This window comes from Brachyhypopomus gauderio, chromosome 7 (genome assembly GCF_052324685.1).
Source record: "Brachyhypopomus gauderio isolate BG-103 chromosome 7, BGAUD_0.2, whole genome shotgun sequence".
NCBI lineage: Eukaryota > Metazoa > Chordata > Actinopteri > Gymnotiformes > Hypopomidae > Brachyhypopomus > Brachyhypopomus gauderio.
Genome location: NC_135217.1, coordinates 1,262,136 through 1,274,364, shown reverse-complemented (window position 1 = coordinate 1,274,364; position 12,229 = coordinate 1,262,136). Strand labels below are relative to the sequence as shown.

The following is a 12,229-nucleotide window of genomic DNA, read 5'->3' as shown; positions in this document are numbered from 1 at the left end:
GTTTCTCGGACTCCGATGATGGAATGCCCTTTAATAAATCTCGCTCTTCTCAGCATTTGTGTCCGCCCCCTCGCTCCGTAGCACGAGCTACGTTACAAATTCATGTTTCTGTATTGCCATCAAATGTTAGTGTTTTGACAGTAGTTGTGCAGTGATTGACTATGTTCATCTCAAGAATGATTGGATACTGAACAAGGTTTGCTGTGTTTTAACAAAGTTGGTGTATAAAGAGAAAACTGTTTGCGTTGTGAAGTGCAGAGTTGGTTTTTAGTTAAAAAAATGCAATTTTGAACAGGTTATAAACTATTTGGCTATTTGTATGAGGTAAATGTGTTGCTGTGTTTAGAGTTTTGAAAATGTATCTCAAGTATTGGGAAACGCATGTTAGTAGTCGTAAAAAACTGTAATAAAAACCATGTAATAGCAATAATGTTACCATGGTACCATGCATAACACCATATGAGACTGTTATACATCTTACAAAAATCTCACACTGTTATTCACTTCTACAGTGGGACCGGGAAGCACAGGAGAGCAGACGGATTGGTGAGTATGAGAGAAGCAGGACTGGGGTCAATGCAGGACTGTGGTGTTCTGTGATGTTCTGTCATGTTTTGTGGTGTTCTGTAGTGTTCTGTGAGGTTCTCTGATGTTCTGTGACATTCTGTTGTGTTCTGTGGTGTTTTGTGGTGTTCTGTGACATTCTGTAATGTTCTTTGGTGTTATTGTTTAATGTAGAGAGCACTGTAATTTGTATACTGGTCCATGAAGGACATTTTTATTTATGATAATGATTTTATGATTTTATAATTATGAGTTAAAAGTTTAGTTTATGAGTTAAATATCATGTTATTCAACCTGAGCCTTTCCCTAATTATATACTTTAATTCTTTTTATTACTTTTAACCTGTTCTCCTCAAATTGATAAAGTCGTCATCTATCAGGTAAGCCCTAGTCAGGTGGGGGAGGGAGGGATGTGTGAGTAATCTAGCGTGTGTGTTAATGTCTGTGAGGGTGTGTTTGTGTGTATGTGTGTGAGGGTGTGTGTATGTGTTCTTGTGTGTATGTGTGTGTTCCTATCTTCTTAAACAGTCCTTCTTACACAGTCCCTCTATTTTTTTACATATTTGAATAAACATTTTGTGTTGCTGCATCTGCATCTGGCTCCTCCTTCAAAATGTAAATGTACAGAAGCATCATTCTATAGTGAATGAAATGCAGAAGGTTGTATAAATAGATCAGGATGTGACATCATTTCCTCTTTCATCTGGGTGGTGTTGGTGAGTGTTGTGGTGATACTGGTGAACAGGGCCACACTCCTGAACTCTCTCCTTTCTCTCTCTGATCTTACTAATGTCTCTTCAGCTCTACTGCAGCTGCTGGAGATCATGAGCTGCTGTCTGACCACAAGGGTTTTGGTTCACGTCCCTCTGCCCTGATGGTAGAAGCTTTTAGTTACCATGACTACAGGGTTGCCAACTTTTGAAGATCGCTTTGAGTGAAATTTAAACCCGGAGGAGGTGGCGAGTGTAAATTGTTGAGGGGGGGGGGGGTTGTGGTGAGGATAAATTGTTGACGGGGGGGATCTATCGATCGCCGGTGGTTGGCGCCAGAGCGACCTAGTAACTCATTGAATCATAGATGTGGATCAGAGGTAAATAAACTAGATTTTTTTCTGCATGAGATATCAGAAGTGTGGCGTGAGAGCATGTGAAAACGGTCAAATGCGTGTGTCTCACGCTCAGTGCGTGAGAGTTGGCAACCCTGTGACTACCACACAGTCTGGGTGTGTCAGTGAAGCTGTTCCCATTGTACATACAGGCCCATTATGACAGGTACAGCAGTAGGAATGATGGGGTAACAGTAGGAGCCCCTTTACCCCCCAGTCTGGACACAACTGCCCCCACTGCCCCTGCAGTAGCTCCACCCCTGGCTGCCTCCATCAATCCTTTATTCTGTTAGAGGTTCAGTTTATCAGGGAATCAGCTCAACTCACACACCAGAGTGTCATGGACCTACACTCAGAAACTACAGTCTCACACACACAGTACAAACCAGAGTAACACACAGGAGGATGATTTAATCTGTTTATTTACACCTGTTTATTACACCCACATTACCACAGAGCTGTGTGATTTATTTCAGGTTTAATATCACTCACTGTAAATCTGATCAGTCTGGACTTTTACTGTGTTTCTCAGCTGACTGTATTCTGATTGTGTGCTACCAAACACAGTACGGTGAGTCCCCGCTTAACAATGCGTCTAGTTAATGACGGACAGGAGTTACTACCGACCTTTTTTTTTTTTTTCGAGCGGTGCGCGGAGGAGCAGTGGCAGCACAGTGGAGTATTGTTGTGGAGTGTTGTTGTGGAGTGTAGTGGAGTGTTGTGTACGATAAGCTGAGGTAGCGCAGCCTCCACCGCAGCCCATCTCGGCAACGGGATCGCTCTTTCTCACGCTGTACACACACATGAGAACATTGTTAGTTTTTTTCTATACTTTATTTACAATCAAAGCGTATCTAAATCAAGAGGTTACACATAACGACGAAAACAAATACGGACTTTTCAGTCTCTAACCCCGTCGTTAAGCGGGGACTCACTGTATCAGTTTACAACAGCTACAGTCAGCAGGGTCTCCACTCTTAATAATATCAGCTCTCAAAAATCCACACTGGTCCTTCATATAACACACAGTATGACATCATGGACCCTTCACTCTCTTTAATTCACTTCCACAGGGAGACAGAAGATGGAGAGAAGAGGAGAGAATGAAAATGGAGGAATCTGCTCTGCTGACTGGTGAGGAGGAAAATAAGAACTTTTGTGCAATGTGATTTTACTTGTAACGCTGCTCGCGCAGCGGAGCGAGAGGACGGACACAATTGCTGAGATGAGCGAGATTTAATGAAAGGAATACCAAAATCAGGGTCGAGTAGGAAAGCATGGGTCAAGTCCGAAAGGGAGTCAGAACATGAAACACTGAGCGACATACTGGACACTAAGAACTGAAACACGGGAAAACGCAGAACGACTGAAGCAACAGAATATACAGGGCAACTGGGCAGCAAACGGGAAGTACTCACGAGACAGGAAGCACAAAGCACAAACCAATAGATAGACAAAACCACGGATAACTAGACTGGGGAATATCGGGACTTATATACATAGAACTGAAACAAGGAACAGGTGATAACAATGACACGGGGGCGTGGTAACAAACGAGGAATCACGGAGACAAACGAGCAGGGCGGGACAAACAGGCAAAGAACGCAGACACAAGGGAACACGGAGTGACAGCTAAGGGAGGGGGCGAGGCCATACGTGACATTACTCATATGGGTTTTAATGACTACGGTAGTTTCAAGTGTTAATAGTGTAGTTATAACTAATGTAGTTTAAACTGTGGTTCAAACCACTGCAGTTTATATTGTTGTTATAACCACTGTAGTTACCAGCTGTAGTTATGGTGTGGTTATGAGTGCTTATAGGATTTATAGATACAGTTTTTCTCAGTCGATTTGGTACATTTCTCACATCATGGTTTACATTGGCATCACAAGTGCATTTCTCAAAATAGTGCCAACAGCAAAACTCAATGAAATACGTGCAAAAGCACATACTTCACTCAAAATTCTTTGTATTTGCCTCAAATATTTAGGTCAGTCAATTTGTCAGTGCCATCAGAATATCTAGTCTGTGTGCCATTGCCTATGAACAAGGCAGTCAAACTACTTAGTCATGTTGTCAGTGCAACTGTAAGTCACAGTCAGTGTAGACTGAATATTCTGATGGAAACTAGCTAAGCTTTTGATTTCAAGAAAGCTGCACATTCTGTGGTATATCAAATACATGTTACATACAAACTTAGGCGAAACACAAAGTTACACATTATTGTATGTGGGAGACTGATAGCAAGAAATTGGACTGGAATCAATATTGTACAGCAATATTGTTTGACTGTATTGTTTACACTGCAATTTGATTTCAATTCAGAAAAGACAGACAACTGACTGGAAAAACTGCTAAATTAAGAACTTACTCTACACATTCAAAACAACATGGGCACATACAGCCTTCTCTTGTTGAAGTGTGAAAATGGAACCTCAGCCCCCCCCCCCCCCCCCTCTATAAGCTATATGGTATAAAAATGCAAAAATTCAAAACAAAAAATTGAATAACGTCAGAATTTGTCAATGTGCATTACAGCAGAGAGCACATTTCTGAATTTACATACATTTTCTCTATAAAATGTTTGAACAATTGAAAACACAGTTGTTCTTCTAATATTCAGCTGCACCCAGTGACCAGCTTCAGCCATTGTAAGACCATGATGTAAAACATGGTCTACAATTGTTGCCCTTATTTGACAGTTTTGTCCCCTCAGCCTTATACCACACAGCCTTTACCCCTCTACACCACAGTCTTAGCCCTGTACACCACAGTCTTATCTCTCTACACCACACAGTCTTACTCCTCTTCTTGGCTGTTCACTCTGTACATGGCCTTATCTTTCCATTATGAGACTTTGTGATACTGCTGTTAGGGCTGACCGCAGAGTCGCTCCTCCTGTTGCCACAGGAGGGGACTCGCGAGCCAGTGCTCGCTGCCGAGCCAACACTCGTTCGTGGACCAGCACTCGCGCGCAGACCAGCATTAGTTCGCGTTAGGGTTGCCACCTAGGTTTGGGGTTTGATCGTGGTTTGAACTAACCTAGTTAAAACCGGAACATTAAATGAATTTTTTTTTTTTTTTTGCCGGGACCTAATATTAAAAGGAAGGAAAACCGGGACAGCCCGGGAAAACCGGGACGGTCACGTGAAAACCGGGACAGTCCCGTGAAAACCGGGACAGTCCTGGGAAAACCGGGACAGGTGGCTACACTAGTTCGCGTACACGTTCTCAAAACGAGTAATTAGCGACAATAACCTGCAGCCTTTCTCCACCCTATTTTAGGAGGATGTCTGCAGAGTCTCGTTGCTGAGTTGTTTGTTGCCATCACTATGCACATTCAGTCAGCCTCTTGTCACCCCTTGTTGTTATACTTACCTTATTCAGTCGTTTCCGAGTACGTTCGCTCCTTCGCAAGTTTTGGCCATTCTCAAGTTTTCCAGCCCTGTTATTTCTCTATTCAGTTTCGTTTGTTATTTTGGGAAGAGTTTTTTGTTTGCTCCCATAGTGGTCTGTGAGCCAGCTACTTCCCCTGGCGTATTCAGTTTGTTTCTTTTGTTTTGGTTTTCTCACGTCGAGTATTCCGCGATCTTTTAGTTTGTCTTTCTGTTTTGAGTTTCCTCCGTACTTCCCTTTCACTGAGTTTTTCTTTTGCACTTTTCCCGCATTCCTTTTGGCAGAGGTTTCAGTTCATTGCTTTATTTTGTGATTGGCATTTGGTTTTTTCCCGGTTCAACATTTCACAACTGCAGTGTTTATCATCAGGCCAAGTCTCAGGGGAAAAGGATGGTTTAATGGAGAAAGTGCGCAAACCAAAAACCTGTGACATACTCCGAATTAAATATACAATGACCAGCGGTCAACTGGTAGAAAGACAAGACATATATAGATAAACAAATGACCCTCAGGTGAGACGGATCGCAGGCTCCACCCACCTGAGGGACGAACACAACACAACAACAACAACGACAACTGCCGCTGTAGACAGAGGCAACCAGTAGGGGGCCCGCTGTACCGTGACATCAACAGACAATCTGTACAGCACATTTTCATAAACATGACATAAGCAATTGATAATGTAAAAAACAACAGACAATTGTCCATGTCCATTTGCAAAATGTACAAAAGCATTTGCAAAAGAAATGACAAGGAGACAAGGAGATGTGGAGATTGAATGAACAGTTTTGAGAATTTCAATTCTGATCTGAGAAATGAACCAAATGGTCTGAGAAAACCTGTAATACAGGGGGTAATGTGATGAATAGATGGGGTTCTAGAGATAATACAGGGGTAATGTAGTAAATAGATGGGGTTCTACTGATCATACGGGGGTAATGTGATGAATAAATGGGGTTCTAGAGAAATTATGGGGTAATGTGGTGAAAAGATGGGGTTCTAGAGATAATATGGGTAATATGGTGAATAGATGGGGTTCTAGAGATAATATGGGAGTAATATGGTGAATAGATGAGATTCTAGGGATAGTATTCTAGAGATAAATCCTTGTAAGACCAGTTTTCCTAAAGAGAAGCTCCAGCTGGCACCCTGTGTTTTTACGCTGACGTAGGTGAGATGAGAACCAAGGAGCTGAATGAATGAGACAGTGTGGGTTTTTAATGGAGCAATTGAATCAAGTAAAGAATGAAATCCAGTATTATAATGATGGTTATAGTGAACCAAATCATCAGTAGTAGCAGAAAGATGTGGAAGTGCAGTTGTGCGGAGTTACACCAGAACAGCAGACCAAATCCAAAGTATATCCATTAGAGCATTTTGGAAAATTACAGTTTTTTTACAACTGCTAACATGCGTTTCCCAATACTTGTGATACATTTTCAAAACTCTAAACACAGCAACACATTTATCTCATACAAATATTCAAATAGTTAATATCCTGTTCAAAAGCACATTTTCTTAACTAAATACCAACTCTGCATTTCACAACGCAAACAAAAGTTTTCTCTTTATACACCAACTTTGTTAAAACACAGCAAACCTTGTTCAGTATCTAATCATTCTTTCAAACACTAGCACAGATTCTCTACTCGAGATGAACATAGTCAATCACTGCACAACCACTGTAAAAAAAACAAACATTTGATGGCAATACAGAAATAGTATTAAATGTAATATTTTACTCTCTCCCAACAAACAACACATTTTACAGTAACATCTGTTTCCTTAGTCAGTTCATTTTTACTGTATTCCGCTTCATTTGGACTTTTTATTTCAAATGTACATTTTTGGCAACATACTATCTACACAATGAGTGATATTTACTGTTAGGTACTATATGGAACGTAGATTAGACAAAAAAGTCAGTAACAGTTTTGCAGTAAAGGTTATTTTACTGTACTAGGGACATTACTGTAAATTGTGGCCTAACCCAAAAAATTATTACCATAATTGTAAACATAATTAGCCATGGTCCCATATGTGTAAAAATACACATATACAAAAAAAGCCACACAAGGGTAAAAAAAACAGGAAACAAAACTGAAAATTCTTGTTAGGTGTAATGTAAACGGTCTTCAGCAGTTGACCACATGTTTTCATCCACATCACATCTGATGCTGATCCTTGCCATGCACCTGGGATAGAAAAGCTTGGTATGCCTTATTCACCCCTGGCAGTCTTCAGCTGAAATGTCTCTGCAGCCGGGATCTATTGCATCCAGGAGGAACATTTGGTCATGGGGCCAAGTAATAGCTTTTCAGCTGCCTTTGTTTTTGCAGAACTTTGCATTTTATACAATATTTAAGGTTTTGAACCTTAGGTTTTTATTTTTGACATGCTGTGTACAAGCAATTGTAAATAAGAAAAAAATGATCCAGAATTTTGTTATAGGATAACCTTGTGTGTATAGAAAATGTAAGCATTATAGAAACATGTAAAATGACTGCATTTTGTGCAAAAACAACATGAATTGTACTAATTGTATAGCCACTGAAGACTGATATTGTGTTCACTGTGTTTAGAGTTTTGAAAATGTGACTACAGATTAGACAAATGCACTTTAGCAGTCGTAAAAAACGAATTATATTGTTGCAATCCAAAACTGTACAAGCACAATGTAAAATCCTTAGTAGTAATGTAATTTACATTGTCCATATGTATACTGAACTCACCAAGCAAAATAACAATAGGAAAATGTGAACAGAAAAATGTAAGAAATGCTGAAAAAATTAGCATGTACTCACACACATTAATATAATCAGTTATACTAACAACAGACTTAAATCTACACTTGGAAATAGTGTTATTTTAGAAGAACAAGTCCATGGAGTCTAATGTTCCTGGCGTTGGTCCTCAGAGAGAGTCAGAGAGTATCTCCACATCTCCGCCACTGGAGGGAACAGTGCTTAGAGCTTTACTCACAGGGGGATTAGGGTTCTTGCCTTGATCTGGGTAATCCAGGCATAATCCCCAAGTGAGTGAGGGATGGGAGGGTCTTTACCTGGACACCAGTGTTTTACAGTCTTCACAGTGATGACCCTTGTTCAGTAGCAGGAGATGCAGATGTTTCTGAGATTCAGTCTTTCCAGATGTTTTTCTCTTTTGTAATGACAAATATCTTCTGCACAGGAATAAGTTATGATGTATTAAATAAGACTATTAGGATGTATTAAGACTGTATTATTACTTAGGTTTTAAAATTTAACATACTGATGAATTGATAATCTTAATAAATCTCCCATGTCTGTATCATTATTTCAGAGTTTAAAGAGGAGAGGTTTCCTGGACCTGCTCTGAAAAACTTAATGACCTTAATGGAAGGATGGAAATCACAGGAGGATCAGCTAAAGACTGAACTGGAGCAAACAGACAAACAAACACCCAGTAAAGGAGAATTAGAGGAAGAAGAAATTACACAAGAGGAGAGAGAGAGCATCAGTCAGATCAGAGTGAAGATGAGAGAGATGGAGGAAAGAATAGTGAGAGAAAGAGTGGAGATGAGACAAAGAGAAGAGCAGGAGATGAGAGACGAAGTGAGCGCTGTAGTGGAAGCTCTGAGGAGCTCAGCAGAACCAGTGGAGAAACTGAAAGAAAGGATTAAAAAGCATAAAAAACTAAAATATAGATGTGAGAAAAAGTTATCAGTGGACAGAGATGATGAGAAGAGGAGAGAACTGGAGAGAGAAGATCAGCAGATGAAGGAGGCAGAACAGGAGCTGAAAAGGATGCAGGAGGAGAGGAGAAACATGGTGAAGAACCTCAGACTGGAGATAGAGAACAGAGAGAAGAGTACAACTACAGTAATAGAGACAGACAGACAGCTGATCAGAAACCTGCAATTACCGAAGAACAGAGAGGTGGAAACCAGTAAAAACCAACTGGAGACACTGGGAAAGGAACTACAGGACAAGAACAACCAACTCCAGGAGATGATGATCCTACTGGAACAACAGAAAACTGAACTGGCAGTAAAGAACAAACAGCTTGAAGAGAAAGACAAGCAGGTTGAGGAGAAAGACAGACCTCTAGATGAGAGAAGCAGACAGCTGCAGGAGAGGACAGACCCAGACCCACCAGTCCCACCAGTTACGAGAAGACACGGCAAAAGTTTGTCAAACAGTGAGTAATTTGGTATTTTCAAAAAATGAGGCTTGTTATTGTAAATGTAAATATGAAATGTGCCATATTTTGTCAATTGTGATTTTTACACCGCAATCAAAATTTGTCCTCCACTTTTAACCCATCTGTGCAGTTAGAACACACACACACACACACTAGTGATTACTAGGGGGCTGTGGATCACACGTGCCCAGAGCGGTGGGCAGCCCTAGCCCTGCGCCCGGGGAGCAGTTGGGGTTAGGTACCTTGCTCAAGGGCACCTCAGTCATGGCCTCAGGTCTGGGAATCGAACCCACGACCTTCCGATCACAAGAACAGTTCCCTACCACCAGACCATGACTGCCCCAAAAAGTAGTGGAAATTAGAGTTCTATCACCTTGATCAAGAAACACACAGTCTAAGTGAAGTCGATCAGAGACAATGAAAACCACTAACTTGCCACAGAAAGAGACATGTGATACTGCAGAAGGTCAGGCAGAACTTCCTTGCGCTGTAACAAAGGCCCTCTTATACACACAGGACAGAGAGCTGGAACTGAAAACCTAACATAGATGTTTTTGTAATGTTGAGTGCTGAGGGAAGGACGAGGCACGAGTCTGACCTTGTACAGGCTAACGTCACTTTTATTTCAACACAAAGTAGCACGGACAGCGCACGTATAACACACATATGTGAGGGGGACTCACCTCCTCCCCGTAACGCTTGGTGGGAGCCGAGCACAAGAATGGAGGAGGGCTAACATCTTCTTCCTCACCCTCGCCGCAATACTCGGTGACCTCCGGGTACACGGACGTAGGGGAGCCTTCCACCTCTTCCTTTCCTCCTTGGTGGGGGCCGAATATACGGACAGAGGGGAGCTCTCCTCTTCTTCTGAGCCCTCCTCCTCCTCCTCGAACTCGCTCTCCGGAGTCTTGTCGTCTTCCCCTCTACTATAAAGCTCCACGGAGCAGACTCTCAGCGGCGAGGGGTCTCTGGAGGAAGGGGAGGTGTCGATCTCGCCATATCCGCCACACATCCTGGCACATCCTGGCACAGGTGTTCAGCCAACGTCTCATCCTGAGTAGCCTGCGCCTGACGAGGCGCATCTCTTCGAGGCTCGTGGGGTTCTCGCGGCGGGGGGCATGGGAAGAAGCATGGTGGTGCCTGCTGGGCCTCTTCCCCTTCTTGGTGCAGGTCGTGTAACCTGGCATACTGTATTTGACTCGTCTTTCTGTAACGCTGATCGCTGAGGGAAGGACGAAGCACGAGTCCGACCTTGTACAGGCTAACGTCACTTTTATTTCAACACAAAGTAGCGCGGACAGCGCACGTATAACACTTACACATAACAGACCACATAAGCCCCAAGTGATCACGAGACGAGCCACAGGTGAGACTGATGAACACACTCAGACACAACCACGCCTACGAAGATCCACAGATGCAGACGTCTAGACATAGACGACATAAACACACACCCGAAGGGGAGGGGTCAGGGGCTGTAGCGTGACAGTTTTATTAATTCAAATAAAGTGTAATACTATTTGAAAAGTTTCATTAGCACATTCAACATGATAAGCCTTAGAAGCAACTGAAGAATAACATCTGCTACTGTAACGGACGGACAAGGCGGTAGTGACGCAAACGCAAGATTTGAATATTTGATAATAAACCCAGCTCAGTACAAATCAAGGGGAGAGGAATAGGCAAAAATCAGACTCTAAGGACAGGATTATACCAACACAAGTACAAAAGACAGGGAACAATGTGACCACTTAGGACATGTAAGAACAGGTACGACAGAAAATATAAAGGACAATTGTAGGGCAGCTAAACATATCAACAAGCAATTCACAGTACGGGGAATATCAGAATACACGGGAAACAGGCAGAACTAATAACATGGATGATAGAGAAACTACGAGACATAGGCGAAAAGGCAAACCAGAATTAAATACACTGGAGAGAGAGTGTGAGGAATAAAACACTTACAGGGAAAGACTTACAAAACTATTGAGGAAATAGCAAGGGTGAAACACAACCAACTAAACACAACATAGAGAGAGCACTAGACACGACGGGGAATAAATACACAGAAACACCAGGAATAAACGAGACACAGGTGAGTAAAGATAACAGGGGCGTGACAGACAAAGGGAAACTATGGAAACGGCGAAAACAGGTGGGGCTCGGGAAGATGTGACTTAGTCCATACTACAGACCCTAACCTAGTGAGTATTGAGGCCAAATCCAAGTTATCCTTTCAAAATAGTTCCTCATAGTCTTTCACAGATTATTTTAATAATGCTCATGTGTTACTCTGCCTTCTGAATAACCTGAACTCAATTCTGGCTGGTTCTGCGGTATTATAGTGAGTGGAGAGACATCAGGCTCAGCAGCTCCACCCAGGAAGAGTAACAGTATGGAAGAATCTCCAAACAGTACGGGATTAATAGAGTTACAAATAGAATCTTGAGGATTTATTAACACCCAGGTCGCAGTAAAAAAAATCTGTGTAAAATGCTTTATTCATTTCCAGTGAGTGGAGAATCCTCCAGGTCAGATTCTCCAGTACAGGAACCCGTACTGGACCAACAGAACACCGATCTGGCAGAAAAGAACAAACAGCTTGAAGAGATAGACCAGGAGATTGAGGAGAAAGACAGACTTCTAGAGGAAAGAAGCAGGCAGCTGCAGGAGAGGACAGACCCAGACCCACCAGTCCCAGTCAGGAGAAGATACAGCAATGGTTTGGAGTTGCCAAAAAGTAAATAATTTCTTATTAAATCAGCGGTTTAAAGGTATCACAACAAGGATAAATTTTAAGCAATAAATTAATGTACAAAATAACAGATTAGCTCCATGATATCAGTGATCTGTTAACTCCAGACTCAGCAGCTATACACAGGAGGACAGAGTTTGCCAAATCCTCCAAACAAGTCATTAATAATAGTTCATATAGTGTCTGTACTATTCCTCTGAAAAGTACAATGACCAAAATGC

General features: G+C 41.9%; 2 protein-coding genes across 2 annotated transcripts in view; both read left to right on the top strand.

Annotated features, from left to right (window-relative positions):
* The window catches only part of LOC143518390 (uncharacterized), a 113,976-nt gene that overhangs the window by 18,427 nt on the left and 83,320 nt on the right, over positions 1-12,229 (top strand). Inside the window, exons 5-7 of the mRNA XM_077010851.1 lie at positions 513-546; positions 931-944; positions 2,743-2,803. Of these exons, the coding sequence (XP_076866966.1) occupies positions 513-546; positions 931-944; positions 2,743-2,803 (109 nt within the window). The remainder of the gene's footprint in view (positions 1-512; positions 547-930; positions 945-2,742; positions 2,804-12,229) is intronic.
* LOC143518381 (uncharacterized) overlaps positions 1-12,229 on the top strand; it is a 52,645-nt gene that overhangs the window by 37,177 nt on the left and 3,239 nt on the right. Inside the window, exons 5-7 of the mRNA XM_077010837.1 lie at positions 8,986-9,247; positions 11,599-11,667; positions 11,766-11,993. Of these exons, the coding sequence (XP_076866952.1) occupies positions 8,986-9,247; positions 11,599-11,667; positions 11,766-11,993 (559 nt within the window). The remainder of the gene's footprint in view (positions 1-8,985; positions 9,248-11,598; positions 11,668-11,765; positions 11,994-12,229) is intronic.